This window comes from Cyprinodon tularosa, unplaced genomic scaffold (assembly GCF_016077235.1).
Source record: "Cyprinodon tularosa strain WSP-4 unplaced genomic scaffold, ASM1607723v1 ctg568, whole genome shotgun sequence".
NCBI lineage: Eukaryota > Metazoa > Chordata > Actinopteri > Cyprinodontiformes > Cyprinodontidae > Cyprinodon > Cyprinodon tularosa.
The window spans coordinates 340,434-358,537 of record NW_024039305.1 but is presented as its reverse complement, the minus strand read 5'-3'; the positions used below and the strand labels follow the sequence as shown (position 1 = coordinate 358,537).

Genomic DNA, 18,104 nt, shown 5'->3' with positions numbered 1-18,104 from the left:
CTCTATATGATGCCTTTTCAGAGGTGTTACAGTGTAATGTTTATTTATGATAAATCTGTCAATGTGCTCTTAGGTGAAACCTATTTGGAGCCGTTTACAACATCTCTTGGTGTTTCTTCTTGGAAATGAAATGATCGCACTAAAGACCAACAGAGTTTTGAAAGGTTAAGCTTTAATTAAAAGTCGTCACACATTCAAATTGGGGTTCAGCTTTTTGTTTGATGCAGAAATAAAAGCAGATGGCAACTGGAAGAGTAAATGTCACGCTGCATCCTTTTTCTATCCGATAGAGCAGAAGCTGAAATGTCACCTCAACAGAAACACCTGATGCTGTGACAGACAGCTGCAACTCTGATTAAAAGAAGCCATGTTCAGATTAATAATAGATTTTTCTTTGTAAGGTAAAAATACTGCCTGGCATAAAGAAGGCAGATGTCAAAAACCAAAGCAAGGAAGCATTACTGACTCTTTACAAGGCAGACTGAAGTTTTCTGATAAATATTTTGTTCATTCTGTTCAAAGACATTATTTTTTCTTATTAAGATCATCACCATCAGATCACATACACAGAGGACAAAGCCTCCTACATTGTTTTAAACAGACCTTTAGTTATAGGGCAGTAAGCCACCACACAGGAAGTCATTTTAGGTTGCAGTGGGCTGCTCGGCTCTCAGAAACACTTGAAGCCACTCGAGTGTTGCTGTTCGTAGTACAGGAGAGGAAGAAAAACTGCAGACTTTTTATTTCTGTAACCGAATACAAACCAGAGACGCAGAGTTTACTGGATACCCGCTGACACAGGTGTGCTGTTTGTTCAAGCCTTCAGAAAGGGTAGGCACACTGGATTTTATTTATAATTAATTTGAGTTTGGATCTCTAAAAGAATTAGAGATTTAAAAAGACGAACTGACAGTAAGTTTTTATTTCAAATGGACATACAGTTATACAAAAAGGGGAAAATATGGTTTGTTCAAATGTATTTATTAAAATCATTTCCATTATTAATGAATATTTCTTTGCAGCTTGGCTAAAGTAGTTTATTTTATAGTCAGTCATACATAGATTTGTATTTTTAAAGACTTTTCATGAACCAAGAAGCTTTTTCATCACAAATGAAATGGACATTTAAAAAGAAATAATAAAGCAATGTATCCTGTTTCTTGCGGAGCGATGCACTCTTGCCATCACCGTAACCTTTAGCTCCCTAAAGAGGTCCTCCATCAGATTTAAGTCAGGACACTCCAAAATGTAATTATATCATCCAGTCACAATAAAAGAAGTTCATCCATTTTAAAAGGTTGCATTAAACCTTAAATCTGCCATAGGTTTGAATAAATCTGGGCCTCACGGTGGATTTCTAATATATAAACATGTGTGTAACACCAGCAGAGCATAATCAATACGCCTTCTACCCACAGTGCATCCTCATTCAGTCTTGTTAATATAAATTCTCCACAGACTAAACCTTTACTGCCTCTCTTCAGTGAATGATTTCTTGGTGCATAAAGCAAAGCTAGGTCGTGAATCCCTAGGAGGTCAGGTGGTTGAGATCCTGCAAAATCCTCTGCACCATTTTCCATGAGGTCAGAGTTCATTTTACCAGAGTAACTGCTCAGCCTTAGATGCTAACTCCTTTCATATAATCCCTCCTTTTTTTCCATACACCTCCTATCACCCCGCTCTCCATGTCTGAGTAAGCTCTGTAAAGAAGCCAGGCAGCCCCACTGAGTGCTGTAACTGACTGCCAAAACCCATACCAACACTACTGAGAAAGAGTTTTCCTTTAGAGATATGAGCTCGTGGCCTTTAAATGCTGGTATTTATTTTATTTTTGATTTTTTGTAACTTGTCCTAGCATCCATTCTCACGGTTGCTTTCCTTTTCTTCTTAATGTTTGAAGCAAACACAGCTAAGTAAATTTAAAAGCTGGCACCTACTGTACTTCTTTTATGTCATGATAACAACTTTAAAAAGGACAAGAAATTTAAAATGTTTGACCAAAAAAACTACTTCTAGTCAAAGCCATCTGATCAAAGCCATCTGACAAGAATTAATTTACAGCATTCCCATTTGCATTTTTCAACTTCGACCTTCTGCCTGTATGATAAACTAAAAATATCCCAAAAAACTTTGTTTAAAATATAAAATAACTCCATAGCTTTAATTTAACCCAGAAAAAGGAAATAATTCATTCTGCTGCTAAGGTAGTGTCAATGCAGTTATTAAAAAAATATATTTTTAGCACTTGTATGATGTTATTTTTAACTTTCACATCTGCCTATTCACATTTGCTATCCCAGTATTTATAGAATAACACAGGTGTTATAAACTGATATTAGGTGGTTGGTGAGTCAAGCTACGGGCTTTAATATCCAGCCTGCTGCTTTACAGACATCAGTAAGTTAGCCTTTATTTAGACAGCATTGCATAAATAAATGTTTAATGCAAAATGCTGCAAAAAAAGCATTTTCATTAAGACCCTTAATCAGTGAAACATAATTCAAAATCAATAACAAACAGCTATTTTATATATGGTAAATAAAGAAAGAAAACTATGTACATCGGTTCCAATGTATGAAATTATATGGAATTATTAAAAGGATAAATAATGGATTAAAATGAATGACAGTTAAAAAGTTTGAGTATTAAAAGTAGGTCTATTTTTTTTTTTTTTTTTTTTAGTATATACCGTAATACAATTCCTGTTTTAGTTTGCACAGGTGTGAATTCCAACATTCTGAGCCAGAAATATTTCCAAACAGCCATATTTTTGGTTTAAATGTGGGAACTGCTCTTTCAGCCTGCAGTGCACAGCAGCAGAGAAGTAGGGGCAGCATTAATGGCAGTATTGCATCGATATTAAACTGTCCACCTTTAAACCATAAGAACCTTAAGTATGATGGAAGATATTTATGGTTTAAAGTCATACATCTATATAATCTTAGTATACCTAGGAACAGGTTAAAACTAATGTGATAATTCAAGCTTTTGCTAACTTGGATGTTTTTATATTTGATAGCGGTGCGCTTATTTTAATTTGTTAAATGATACTGTGGTCCAAACCTTTGTTTGCTTGTTTCTCTGACAGTTCTACAAGGCCTTATTATTCCCTGTCTTAAAGTACAAACATGTGATGTATTCCCTTATGGTCATAATAGTTTTTAACCCCATGATTAAATTATTGGATATCCTACTGTAAAAGGGGGCATGTATAGATAACTTAAGTTATGATATTTATCACTTTTTTTATGCACAAATTAATATCTCTATGAATTTGCAAGATGCAGCTTGACTCCAAGGTCTGTTTTAAAACAATTTATATTGACCGCTTAACTGTAAACATAGCATAAAACTGGTTAATGTGCAGTTTAATAGATCAACATTCACATTACTACCAGGTTGTTTTCTAAATGTGAAAATAATGTCAACTCTTATTAAGATTACTTACTAAACTAAACTGTGATATTTTAGGAAATGTTTAATTGGATCCGAGATGCAAATTTACTCAAACCTGATTTAGAATTAGCTCTTTTTAGATTTGCCAGATGAAAAGCCTGTGTAAAAAAAATGCACAAGACTGAAAGTAAGCTTTAAAAAGGGAATACATTTCTGAATATAAGACATGAGAAACTTTTTTTATCTGATAAAGCTTTGCCATAAAAAGACCTAAAGTAGACTGAACTGAAATAAAAATGCTGGTATTGCTTCATCCTTCAAAGCTTACAAGATCTCTTTGTATGCTTTGTCTCGAGAAATTTCTGTTATAATTTCTACCTTGTGACAATAGTTAAATATTCACGGATATATCTTTACTTTTAATAGTTTCAGCAATATATTATGTATATATTCAACCAGAAAAATAACCTATTTTGCAACATATTATAGGAATTGAAATCGAGTTAGGATGAGTAGATAACAGAACATGATAGATGTTTGAATCTGTAGATAATGTCAAAACATCAAATTAAAGAATTTAATTCAGAGTCCTCCAGATGTGAAACGCAATAGACTGCACCGCCGACAAAAGCAGCAGGGAACCACAAACAGCTCAGCGTGTCGCTTCTAAAGACCTCATTCCTCTGCATGTCTGACTGCTGAGGAAGACAAATCCAAGAACAAACCGAGTTGGAAGGACACATTCTTTAGCAGAACACCCAACTAATGATGTTTTTCATTTCTGTTTCTCTCCCTCGTTAGCCACCGAGAGAAAGAACAGCCATGAGTTTGCTCTTATAATGGTGAATTATGGTGCTCCAATACACACTGGTTCCACATGAGTGTTCCTACAAGGAACTTTCAGAGTCAATGGAAACTTTTAACAATTATAGATCAGCTGCATATAAAACACAGAAACCATAAGCATTGTTTTCAGCGCATTGACTGTAAATTACAGCCATTATTCTAATCCACAACAGATCATTGTTAAAATTGTTGACTGATTGGTTTGTGTGTTGCATTCCTGTGGTATATTTATAGATTCTGTTGTTTTGGTTGGCTTGTATTTGTGTAAACTATATTCAATTCTTCAAAGTAAGTATTGCAATACCTAGAGGACATAGGGTTGCAGTTCCTTCCAATTAAGCTTGAATTTCTCGTAGTTATGTGCTGCTTAAATAAGCACCTGAAATAAAAATTAAATGTAAATAGCGGTAGCTTGATTTGGTCTTAGAAGAACATTATATGTAATAACACAGATATTAATCTTGATTCTATCTGTCAAGCATTTTTTTTTTTGCACCATGAGTCATTATCGTGTATTTTTTAGTATTACTTCATACCCTGCAGAACCCAGCAATCACTTTAGATGTGGCTTTAACCATTGGAAGTGACGGGGTAAACTCTGCTAAGGCCAACCGTACACACTGCTAATTATAAATTAGAGAGACAGTTTAGTCTGACTAGCATTATTGGGACCGTAGGAGGAAGCTGGGGTATGAATGGAGAACACACACTCCATGCAGAAAGACTCTAGGCTAGAATTTAAACCTCAGGTTGAGTGAGAGACGAGCTGCCTCCCAGGTTTCCCCTGCAGACCAGCCTGTAGTTCTCAAGAGCTGAGAAATGTGTTCTGACAAGTCTGCAAGAAAAGAATGACAGAATCTTTTTTTTTCTTCTTCTTTTTTTTTTGCACCCTGTTTGAGAGTCCTCACAGTTTGGTCTTTTTTTTTTCCACATCATCTTGTCAGAGTTTTTTCTTTGGTTTGATCCTGTGTCCAAAACCCACAATGAGAAATTTTAAATAGGCATGGGATCATTTAATGTATAGAGACCAGTGTTTGCTATTAACCAAACATTAGAGCTAATTTGGAAGTTTTCCATAATTGAAAAAAAAAAAGGTTAACGTGTAACTTTATAGCAGCAAAGGCTAATTACATTTTGGCTCCCATTTTATACATTATTGCAGCTCCCTGTTGCTGCTCATATGCTTTTCAGCCGTAACACATTTTAAACTAATCATGGCGAGGAACATCCGACTTCTCAAACAATTGGAATTCCAGCTAATTCTTCCAGCTCAAAACCTTTAAAAAATAATTGTTCTGAAAACAAATGGAGCAGATTGGGATCATTACCAACAATGATGAGCTTTATTTTTACTGATACAAATAAACTGATGGGTTTTATTATGTTCAAATCCCTGTTTGCAGGTCATTAAAAAGCCATAAAAAATCCATTCTAAAATATGTATAAATATTTCATCCATTAACAGGCATGGCAGGCATGTTGAATTTTTGAGGTTTTGTTAGTGAGAGACAGAGAGGTTTAAAATTCAAAAATTCAAATGTCTGAATTTAAATGACATGCATGAATAACTGTGCATGCAGCATTAGAAGGCTAAGAGTAGCATTAGCATGACAGTTTAGCTCAGGCTGCTAAATATTACAATGTATTTTGACTAAAACAGTGAAACCTGTTAATAGCATAATGTGGTAAAACTCCACTGATCAACATCGAGAATATAAAAATATAGATTCATTTAAATAAGGACTGACTCACCGAACAGGGACGTCTCTGCTCTAAACTAGTTTATTAAAAAGCTGAAAGCAGACACTTTAAATGGTCGGTTCAGATTATTTTTGTCTTATTTTGCATCCAATTTGTATTTGATAGATGATCAACTTCACATTCCCAGGGACTTATAGTGTTCAATTAGCTGGCACTGACTCTTTGCTCTACCCTATTTTTTTTCTCTGAAATAAAAGGGTTTTTTGTGCACAGTTTAGTTTTGTTTTGTTAACATTAACTTTTTTTAAGAAATGAAATGCAAAAAGTTTATTACGGTTTAAAGTGTGTTACTTTGAGACAAACAGAGCAAAGATTCTGCATGTATTATAAAGCAACAAAAAAAGCAATGCCACATTATACAGCTTGTCTCGCTGTGATCCACAATCTCTTTTACAAGAGAGATCTGTCTTGATGAAACACATGCAAAATTACAAAATCTTATTTTCCTCACATGTATATATGGTCTTGATCTTCTCTCATTCTGTTTCTTGTAAGGTAGAAAATGTATGGATCAGGCTCATCTTTTTTTCTTTTTTCTGCTTCTTAATTAACCAAATACAGGCAAACAAATCTCTTGGTTCTGAGGTGTACAACTTAAACCTTTAGGGAATTACTGTATCTAAACAGTATTTATAATGTGCCTCAGTGGTCAACACCTGGGTCTTTTAATGACCTAACCATATTTAAACTAGGAAATAGTTTAACCACAATAAACACAACTTGCAATATAGGCTAATTACGCTACAGTTCACATTATATATCATAATGTAGCCTCATGTAGCTGCTGATGTTGTTTTACAGTCAGAAGGGATTCAAAGTTGACCTTGCCCAAACCTCCAACTTTTCAAACAGTTAAAAAATGTTGAAAACTGTACAGTTTAACACTGAGATCGCTGACGTCAGCACAAAACACCATAAAGGGAAACTATTGAAATGTTGAAACCTTTTGACATTTACACTGCAAACTAAAATCTCTGTGGAGTTTTTTTATGCAATAAACTGGCAGCTCCAGTCTAAACAAATGTCATGTTTAGACTAGAAGAAGAAACATCATAATTGCTTTGCTTAAACAGGGTATCAATCCAACGTAAACTGGAAAAAACCAGAATTAGAACGTATAAAATATTTGGGTAACTATTTTTCTCCAGGATTCAGAGGAAGACTTCAGAAGAAAAAACATTTACATGGAGAAAAGGAAAATAAAGTGTATTTAAGTACATAATATACTCAAATGTTTTTTTTTTGAAAAGACCATATAGGCTAGTCTCTGATAGGAACCTAATAGCGATAAAAATTATTTTAGGTTTATTAATATACATTATTTAACTAGATTATATTTCTGGCAGCTTTGTGAGATTATTGTGAGTTATTTTCTAACATCTTCCGAAAGGTTCTACTTTTAATTTACATTTTCAGTCCTTTTGTAGTATGTAAACCGACTTTTAATATCAGCAGTTACAGAATTTTATCATTTCGGACTTTATATACAATGATGTTTAAATACATTTTGTACTTAGACCTGAAATTATTCATAGTCCAGGCTGATCTAGATTGAAAGATTTTTCGCATCTAAGTTAATCTTAACAATTGAAAATTAGTTTAAAGTGGGATATTTTAAACTAATCTGCGCCTTTTACAGAGGTAAGACAACGCATCCCCCAGACGGGCTCTACAGAAGCTGAATTTTCCTTTGGGGATTATAAATGAATTGAAATGAATTAAACTAGATTGAATTAATTGAGAAAGGGAAAGATTAAGGTGCTGGTACGGAGGCCTTCCAAGTTTTAAAATGTGAAGCTCGTCACTAAAGATAAATGGTCAAGCTTTCTGTGGAAACATGTATAAAGCTTATCAGCATTTATAAGATAATTTGTCTGCTTTAATGTCAATGTAAATATTGATTATGATAATCAAGAAGGATATAAATGGTTGTAAGGGAACAAGGATTAAAAAAGGATTGATGAATTCTGTTTTTTTATTCATATTTATCTCACCTATCAAACACCAGCTTTTTGGTTAAAGGGATCAAATCTTAGGTTTAAACCTATTTAGTGTAATTAGTCTCTTATTACAACTGTAGGTCATTTGCTAGATGATTTGAAAATCAAGTGCAGCTGTGATAAAAAAATTGTATGTTCTTATACATAAATTAATGTTCCTAAACAAAAAAATAACAGTTTATTCAAATGATTTTGGAGGCTGGGCTCATCATGATTTAAAATACCTAATTTTCTATGATGTCTCTGCAGTTTCTTCATGTGAGTCTGAACAGAGATGAAGAACTTTGTGGTTTCTGCAGCCTGTTGTAGTCGCGAACATCAAACCCATTTGTCCAGCTATACCATCGCTGTCCGTTATCCGACACTCGGACACATGATCGCTTTCCTCACTGAAGGGGCAAGCTAATTTTTTAATGTTGGGATGCAGAATACTGCACAATGTTAAAATTATACACTCTGACTCAAAACCTTAAAAAAGAAAAATCCCTCGAGGAAGAGCATGTTATGTTGCAACACTTCACAACTTCCTGTGCTTTTCAGCAAGTGCAGATTTAGACTAAAAAAAAAAAAACAGCTCAGAATATCTTTGCTGTACATTCCTTGACATAAATACCAAAAACAATCCAAGCGTACTGAAACGGCAGGCTGCTATGCCTTTTAATAACGAAGGTGAATTTCTCTGTTTGCAGGACCACTTCAAAGAAAGCAGGAACAGAACTCAGACATGTGGGGACTTTAACACCATGATGGAGCCAGAGTATGATGTGGTGGACGACCATGAAGAGGTGCACAACGTGTGCATACTTCCTGCAAGGCCTATAAATGATGACAGAATGTATGCAGGTAATAAAATGGACTCATAGTTTTGCAGGCAGATCTAATAATGCATCTTATTCCTCCTGCTAAGCTGATTTTAAGTATAGCAGAAAAGCACATTTAAATATTTATATTATTCTGAAATGGAATAGAAGAGATAACGCTTTTTTCATTATTATAGCTTACATTTATTGAAGGAACAAACATTTAGTAAATGTAGAAGAAGGAAAACTATATCTAATCTGTGACGAATTATTGAGTGTCAAACTAAATGAATAAGAGCATACATACAGCTGAAAGTACAAATTTAGAATGATGCAACTATTTCACACATTAAATATGGTTATTCCGTATTATCGAAATTATTCAGATTTAGATACAGTTCCTTAGAATTTATGCTTTTTAAACTGCATGGCTTCAGCTGTTTTTTCTTCATTGAGTTTCCACAATAGTCTGCTAGATCTTTGACCTAATCATCCTGACAGAACTTCTATCAAACTAATATTATAAACTCTATAGAAATTTTGGAAGTATGTTTCAGGTCTATGTCATTTAAGTAAACCATTAGTACCTAAACGGCCTGTCCTTTGAAATGTTGTTTGAGGATGTTTTTCTTCATGATGCCATCTCTGCGGTAAACGTTATGTGTCCCTATTGCAAGAAAGCAGCCACACAACATGATGCTAAATGTTGGGATAGTTTTCTCAGGGCTGCAAACTTCTCCTTTGTCTCACAAATGTGTCAATCTTTTTATTTTATTTTACTTTTTCAGACCACAGGGCATATTTCAGACAAGTAAAGCCTTTATCTGACTTTAGAGTAATTCAGCTTTTTATGTTGCTTTTGGATTAAAGCACAGTCTGTTATTAGATACACTGATCTCTGGGACACAGAACGTCTCTCCTGTCTAATGAGCACTTGTATAGCTCTATAGTTGAAATTTAAATAGCTGGTTGATTTCTTTTGATTTTCTCATGATGTCATACAATTGATGTGGGTTCTATTTTGGTGATGCTATAAAATTCATCCAAAGTTACGACTTAATTTAACTCGGATGTTGTGTAAACCTGCCACAGTTTACAAATCATCACCTTAGACCAGGGTTTCCCAAAGTGTGGTGCCACTACTGGATGCATCAGATGAAAAATTTTAAAACAATAAAGAAGCGTGAATAAAAATTTCCTTTGCAAACGTTCATATTCAAACAGTTACTTTAAAAAACAAATACAATTTTGTTCACAGGAAATGTATTTAATTAGAAGGGTGCTTTTCTATGCTTAATTTTAAGATGCATTATAGAGAAAGTTATGCTTCCATGCATTGTAGTAGTCAGCAGCTCTCCTTCATGGAATTAAACTACTTAGAATTTCTATTTGCGGTGTAAATTGTGAGTCAGATTTAGATCGAGAAGCAGGTACAGGAAATAAACAAGGAGAGAAAACACGGTGATAGATTATCATGAATCTACCTTTAGAGACATTTAAGGTTTTCTGTGGAGGTTTGACTGATTTAGTGTATTCTCCTTTCTCTTGCTGCACCTTGAAATCCGAAACAGGACAGTGACGCAGACTTCTAAGGACAGAAACTTTTAAAACAGGGGTGACACTGTATTATTTGGGGGTGGGGGGTGAATATATTAGGGTTTAATTAGACTACAAAAAACTAAAAATTTTACACAAAATCTATATTGCTTATATTAAAGTTGTTTATTTTCCAAAATGTATACAATTATGTACTGTAAAATGTATTACAAATGAAGTATGCAGGACAAATAAAAATGAAGAAGTACTCAAAGTGCTCCTTGGACTAATCTAATCTAGTAGTAAAAAAAAAAACTTAAGGTAAATTTGGACCCATCAAAACAAGGCAGAACAAGCAGTTCTGCAGATTTAAATGTGTACCACAAGAAGAAGAATAATAGAACAAGAAAACAAAAAAAAAATACAGCCCTTTAAAACTGACTATAGTTTACCCCCTGCCCAGTGATTTGACAACACCAAGTTCACAGAAACAATTAGAAAGGCAAAACTCTTCAGTTCAAGTGAGATGAAGCAAAATGTTTTGCAAAGTCTTCCATATTTAGGGAATATGGCCTCCTCAACTCAACACTGAGTATTCCCAGGTGAATTAATCTATCATCTGTTACTGTTGTTGACTTAATGTGAGTTTTTATTATTCTAAGGGCAGAGAAACTTCTGTTGAACGGGATCTTGTTGGGGATGCTGTGTGTAACTTTATTGCAATTTTATTCAAAGTTCTTATTTTATTTCCAAAACCTGTTATAATGATTTTTTTTATGTTATTTGAGCGATGAAACATGTTGGCTATAAAAAAAAAAGTTTTATTTGTTTAAAAACTGTTTAAAATTTAAGGTGTGGGAAATAGGGGGTGAGTCAACCTGGTTGGGACAGAGAAGAGGGTGCACAGCTAAAAAAGTTTGGGAACCGCTGCCTTAATCTGACATCAATTACTGTTTGATGAATTTGGCTGATAATTATTGGAGCAGTTAGGTACATTTGGGGTGAACAGTCAATCCTTTATTATAAAGAAGTAAATACATAATATAATGACGTTGCTGCTGCCGTACAGTGATATACAGTATGTGGTCATGGTTTAACAAAATACTATGAATTCAACACAACTGATCCCAGAAGATTAAAAAAGCACATCAAGAGCATCAGAACCTCTTCAAAGACATGATTTCTCTCACCGTGGTACACATGTGCGTTTTTAAAACACCAATATACATGGCAAGAGAGCCATTGAAAGCAGCTTTTAGCCCATAGTCTGTGGCTGAGTTGGTGCGTATGATTAGAACGAGTCTAAATGAAGCTTTGGAAAAAGGAGAAAGTAAAAACAGCAAGGCTAAATAGAGTGAGAGCTCATGCTGAGCGAGCATGATCTGCTAGTGGGTCTCCAGGGCCATCTGTTGGCTGAGTCAGACTGCAGGAGATTACAATTATCCAGGAGCCGAGGAGGAGGAGAGTGTAATAGAAACAGACAGACTTTTCTCTCCTGCGTGGATGTGGATCGCAGCCAGAGGCTTCGCAGCTGCATGTCTCCCACCATATACACAATGTGTCTCTTAAATGTTTACACTTGCAGCACTCTCCGAGGGTAATGAGTGTGATCTTTTTTTTTGGTGCACAACTGGGACTGGGACAGACTGAGTCCCAGGAATGATGCGGACTCAGAGAGTTTTAATAACAGCTATAACTCAAATCTGATGTCTGCCATTACTGATATAAATCTGGAAATAACATTATGATTTGCTTTCAAGACAGGACTCTTCCAAGGCCATCATCTCCTCAAAGCCATCCATCAATCACTAAAGTAAGCCCTCTTTTCATTGCTTTTTTTTTTTATGTTCAGCAGCACCACTGTACAGCCTTTACTCTATTTTTTATTCTGCCCTCCAATCAATCAGCGCCGACCCCTTCCTAGATGTCCACCCAGAGAGATCCCCCCCATTAAAGGTAAACTAGACTGGCACATGTCTGGTACATACCATAAATGTTTCAAAAATTGATATGCAGAGCTCTTTTTAATGCTTTATCATGTTATATCCACAAAATTCTATGTATTACATGTGGATTGAATATCACTGAAAAAAATAAATGATGCAGAATTTTCAGGAGAAAAACCACACACTGTAAAAAAAAAAAGAAATAAAACAAGCTGAGAATTGTGCCCTTCATTTGTATTTAGCCTTCCTGAACTAACACTTGGTAAACCTACTTTTCATTTTTATCACAGCAGCAAATCTTCTCAGAAATGACAGGACCCGATTCGTCCTCTAAAGTTTGAAATGTTTGCCGATTGATGATCCACAGTAGGTGGAAAAGTCTCAAGTTGTTTTGTATTTTGCTGTGTCGATCTCCTCTCTTTAGTGTTATTGCTAAAAAAGAAAGGTTTCCCCACATCATGATGCTGTCACCACCGTGTTTGACTGTGGGAATAGTGGTTTTACAGTGATGGGCAATGTTAGTTTTCCCACAAGTGGCCAAAAAGGTTTGCTTTTGTTTCATCTGACTCCTTTTGTTGATGTTTTTTTTTTCTGAAAGGTTTGAAAACTGCATCATTTTACTTCCAAAATGAACAAGTTCAGCTAATAAAAATAAATAAATTAATTCAATGAAGTTGTTGTGGCTAATCAAATAAATTCAGTGGTGCATTTAAAAGGCTCTGTCCCTGTCTAGTGGCCAGATAAATCATTTAGTGCAATCTAGTTCTTAAAAAGAAAACTTTACCAGCTTAAAATATATTCAATGGTAATTACATATTTCTTTTATTTTTAACATTACTGTTGCAATTTTATTTTTTTCATATTGCAGAGTCTCACAGTGCTCTGATGTCTGACATATTCTATCTGCTGTCTGTTTTTGAACCTCAGGGCCGGCTGTAAATAGAGACCTGAAGCCAGGCTGGCGAAAAATGAAATTAGGTAACACAATTCAACAGCTGACAACATGATTGTTTCTCTGTTCCCTCTGGAGCCTCAAATATACATGTGCTGCTGTTACAGATAAGAAGCCCCCACCAAAGGAGCCAGTAGAGCAAGTAAATGCCTGTTTTTATGTATGAATATTGCCTTCATTATGACTTGCTAAATATTTGATTCCTTTCCTTCTTTTTCTAAATTGACAGCACCCTCGCAGGTAATTAGGTCCATTTACTTCTAATCTGTATCCTTTATTTCAACCGAGCAGATTTACACACTAAGACTGTTTTCTGCAGAACTTCTCCACATCCACCTTCTACCTTGGATGTATCCAACAACCTGGCTGTGCTGGTTTTAAATGGGCCCAGCAGGACCGAGTGAGTAAAGTTTCTCTACATGATCAACACCTTATGTGATCAGTCTCTGCTTCTGTCAGTGACATTTTCTGATGATTGGAAAGTGTCGCCATCTGTTGGTTGGTGAAATCCCATCTTGGGCTGTAGAGTAACTCTTCCCCATGTCCTCTGCTGTTTGGTTTCAGTAGACAAGTGAGAAACACTGAAAAGGTAAGTCAGTCATATTTGTACAACTAGCATTCTCATGCATTGGGCAGAAGTAGCATAACTCCCTCATCAGGCTTTTAGGGCATTTTTAACCCTTTATAGGGAACTTAGTGAAATACTTTGAAAATCATAATTTTCAGCCAATAGTGTTATTGGAATCCAGGACAAGACATTATTACCTTTGTAAAATTAAAAAAATATGGATATTTTGATGGAAATAAATAATAATAATCATTAAGTCAATGTAATAAATTTAAACGCCAACTTGCCCAAATATATTAAGAAAAGAAAAAAACAAAAGAGCTTCTATAAGAAATTCATGAAAAACACTCTAAAAGTTAAACAAACATTTTTTCTTTTTGTTACAACATACCCCTAGAGGCATTAATGCTGATACTGGCACTTACATTTGTTTATAAACCAAAATATAATTGTTAACTAGGCTTATTAACTTTTTAACTTTATTTTTTTAATTTTCAATTAACTTTTTAAATTTTTATGGGTTTTTTTTCCCAACTTAATTTACAGCAAGTAATATATCATTCAAGGGCTCATCTAATTGTTCAAATGCCAAAAAAGATGTACAGCCATGTAGCAGGATCTTTGCTGAATGGCTGGATATAGATCTTTTGCTTCTAGACCTCACTGAGGGACGGGGGACTACATTTGTAAGGCAAGTGATCAAAAACAGTAACTTGCCATATAAAAGGTTAAAGCCAATTAATATTATCCCAATGTTATTATTCCTGTTGACTTTTGTTTTTTGGAGGGGAGGATAATGCAGCCTTTATTTATTCATTCATTTATTTATTTATTTATCTATTTTTTTTTTCATTTAGTTATTTATTTATTCATTCATTCATTTATTATCTTTGACCAATAGTTACTTTTACCTCCAATACATTCACACGCATATCAGGGGTTTTAATAATAAAATTTGTTCAGTTAAAGTTAAAACTGCTAACAAAAACGTCAAAATCTTCCAACATTCAAAGAAATGAATAGACTAAATGAATGAGTTGCCTTTGACTCCCACAGCAGAAATCTACTGTAGCTCAAGAATTTACTAAACTGCAAAAATTATCTAAAAATGAGTACAAATTTCTTAAAATGGGTGTATTGCCTTAAAATAACATAAATAGATATTGTGCACATGAAGGTTTAGTTGCTTTTTTCTTATTTTAAATGTAAATTGTCTTATTCCATTGGATACGTGTCTCACTTCTCAATGCAAAAAAGAAATGCACTTATTTTAAGAAAATTCGACCTACTTAATTTCAGTTTTTTTCCATGCATAACTTGTCTTTTTTTACGTTCCCAGGCAGAATTCAGCTCACACGCAAACAGTAAGGCTTGAAAAAAACATAAAGAAGTCATGAGTGTAATTAATAAGTTGATAATAATAATATCCTGACTTTAATTCTGCTGAAAAACTCCTTAGGCCCACAGCCTGCCATGCTGAGACATTCCTTGGATTTGGAGACTCATGACTTGGAGAACAGGTGTGAAATGATTCTCAGGCTCATTAGTACAATTATCTTATTCTGAATCCTTACATCTAAATAGTTTTCTGTCTTTATTAGGTTACATCAACATTTAGGTGAGTATGTAAAAAACCTTAATCATCATGAGTACAATCAGTTTAAATAAATAACACTTTACATCTATTTAAAGAAAGGGTGCCATCGAGACGCCATCACGAGTGGCCTCAAACTAAAGAAGACATCGATCAAAATGATTTTGTTCCAATGAGCAGACCTAATGTAAGCCTGTCCGTATAGATTGTATGGAATGTGTCCTCCAGTAAATAACAGCTGATAACATAAGTATTAAATTATCTCTAAATACTGCAGACCTACTGCGAGGAGGACTGGTATATTGGGCCTTGTAATCGCACAGACGCTGAGCACGCCTTACACCTGGTGAACAAGGTACCTCATCATGAAACAAGCTACAACAGTATCATGGCTCTTTAAGTAATGCATTTTGTTGCGTCACAACCACAAACCCCCAAAAACATTTTTGGTGTTGTGCTGCAGCTACAGACGCAAGTTTTATGCTCTATATATATAGTATACCAAGTTTTCACATCGACAAGCTAACATTTTTGCCAACTTAATGCTGAGACTTTCTATTATTATCAGTATTACTGTCCTAATACATAAAAAGTCTTAATCTAAATCTGGCAGGCAAACTTTTACCTAATTTTGTATGTAATAAAGGCTCTACAGAGGCAAAGAAATTATGCCTGCAATCCTCAAGTTTATTGGCATTATGTTTAAAATGCTATTGTGTTTTTGCACAGGTTATAAGGTTTCAGGTTTTAGGTTTTACATTTGGTTCTGAGGCGCCATCTGCTGGTGAAAAGGCGTTAAAGCAAAGTGTAAAGTCGTTGGAGACATGGCTGCTTCAAACCACTAAAGCAGGTTGTTTTTTTTTTTATTTACATAATTTATGTGTGTGGTATTTTAAACCACCTGCAGGACAACCCACATAAAAGCACTATGCATACAACTAGGCCTGAATTAAAGCATGTTTGTGCTGTAGGGCTTCATTGGAAAGTTGGATTTCTGCTTGCAATAAATCAGTTATTTGCAAAATTGGTGATTTCTGAAGAGGAATGTTTGTACTAGATTTTATGAAGTAAAATCCACTACAAAGGAGCTAATAAAATCACACTTTTCAGTTTATCATTTGTGAACTACTTAGAAAATCCTGTATGTACTGGTCTATTAAATAAAATCTCAATGAATAACATTAAAGACTAAATGTGAGGCATGGCATATCATAAAGAGTGTCATATTGATTGCCTTTTCAAGTCTAAAATCTATCATATGTCATATAGAGGTGGTGTAAATTAAATCATGCATCATTTTTTCTCAAATTTCAGCAGCACACAGGTAACCCACAGGTTGCAAAGGAACAGCTCTATCTTTGTATTTAATGAAACTTGTATTTTCTTATCTCTGACAACAGGATGGGGCATTCCTTGTCCGAGACTGCTCCATTAACACCAAGATCGAACCGCTGGTATTGGTTGTGTATCACGAGAAGAAAGTCTATAATGTAAAAATCCGTTTTATTGAAGCCACCAGGAAGTACGCACTGGGAACAGGCCAGCGATCAAATGATGTAAGTCGAGTTATGCAAATAAAGAACATTTATAGACGTACAGGTTAAAGCTTTATAGTTACTGCTCCTCACACCCTGTTTTTCCTCAGATGTTTGACTCGGTAGCAGACATCATCAAGTTCCACTCCATTTTTCCAATAACACTCATCAGTGGGAGAAACATGGCAGGAAGTAAATACCCAGAGAACTGTGTGCTGACATGTCCAGTTACCAAAAGGGATGTTGTCCAGCTCCTAAAGTAAAGTCTGCCCCTCTCAGCAAAGAAGAAAGAGACCCATCATCATTTGAAAATGCTAAAAAGATTATTGCGTACGTTATTTAAGGTGGGGTATAAATAATAATGATAAATAAAAGCAGGGATTAGCTTCTGTTGCAGCATTTATGACTCTACTAATACGATGACCTTAAAGTATGTATGATTTAATGTTGAATTAAAGGGTGATTTTTATCAGTCTGGATGCATTTTTCCATCTCTAGATCACAATCACGCATAATAACTGATTTATGCAAAACTATTTTAAATACAGTTTAAGATTAATACATTTCATAAAGAAGTTATAGAGGGGGAACTATCTGCTGGTCTAAATGAAGTCATAATCATTGTGATTTTTTTTGCATTTTGAAAAGAATTCCATGAGAACAAAGTTGCTGTTCAGAAGTTGCCTTTATTGAGGAGGCTTTGTGAAAGATAGCAGAAAGGGGTTCCAGCCTGGGTCGCCATTTGTTCTAGAAGGCTTGATATTCAACAGGAGGCCTTTCTTATTCCATTTATGCATATTTATGAAAGCTCAAATATTTCTCTTGTGTAAATGGAGTAAATATCAATGGAGAAAGTACGAATAAAAGTTTCCCAAAGCATCTTTTATAGTTGTTTTTATCAGCTGACAATATCAGACTAGATTTAAAGGAATTCAAAAAATAGGGTAAATGTCTAGAGGAGGCTACTGTACCGACCTCTTTCTAAATGTGTATAAAAAGATCTAAAGGAAAGTGGAACCATCTAAACAGCAGAGTCCTACAGGATGCGTAACTTAAAAGTTTTTAATGATAATAATAATCTCATAATGGAGAAATTCCTACTGAGGGACCCAGAGCGGAGGCTGTGAGCATCGAACCAGGTACTTGCAACCTTCTTGGGGTGTAAGTGCA

The 18,104-nt window shown here is 34.8% G+C and overlaps 1 protein-coding gene across 3 annotated transcripts; it reads left to right on the top strand.

Annotated features, from left to right (window-relative positions):
* The first annotated feature begins 671 nt into the window (after window positions 1–671).
* On the top strand, window positions 672–17,806 carry LOC119797021 (cytokine-dependent hematopoietic cell linker). Of its 3 annotated transcripts, none has more exons than XM_038305863.1 (16): window positions 672–831; window positions 8,693–8,846; window positions 12,100–12,152; window positions 12,247–12,295; window positions 13,213–13,263; window positions 13,345–13,379; window positions 13,467–13,477; window positions 13,557–13,637; window positions 13,805–13,826; window positions 15,145–15,169; window positions 15,265–15,325; window positions 15,407–15,423; window positions 15,498–15,586; window positions 15,677–15,754; window positions 16,800–16,955; window positions 17,045–17,806. In XM_038305863.1, the coding sequence occupies exons 2-16, from the start codon at window positions 8,747–8,749 to the stop codon at window positions 17,195–17,197; spliced, it is 981 nt and encodes a 326-aa protein (XP_038161791.1). In that variant the 5' UTR covers window positions 672–831; window positions 8,693–8,746; the 3' UTR covers window positions 17,198–17,806. The 3 variants fall into 3 exon arrangements, with proteins under 3 accessions (XP_038161791.1, XP_038161790.1, XP_038161788.1); XM_038305862.1 differs by having other exon boundaries at window positions 13,802–13,826; XM_038305860.1 differs by lacking the exon at window positions 672–831 and having other exon boundaries at window positions 8,709–8,846; window positions 12,104–12,152; window positions 13,802–13,826.
* The last annotated feature ends 298 nt before the right edge of the window (window positions 17,807–18,104 follow it).

Bases quoted from the DNA above. Each gene is read 5' to 3' on its own strand.
- LOC119797021 (XM_038305862.1), top strand. From the start codon at position 8,747: ATGATGGAGCCAGAGTATGATGTGGTGGACGACCATGAAGAGGTGCAC. The intron at 15,587-15,676 runs GTAAGCCTGTCC...TAAATACTGCAG, and splicing joins TTCCAATGAGCAGACCTAAT to ACCTACTGCGAGGAGGACTG. The intron at 16,956-17,044 runs GTAAGTCGAGTT...GTTTTTCCTCAG, and splicing joins CAGGCCAGCGATCAAATGAT to ATGTTTGACTCGGTAGCAGA.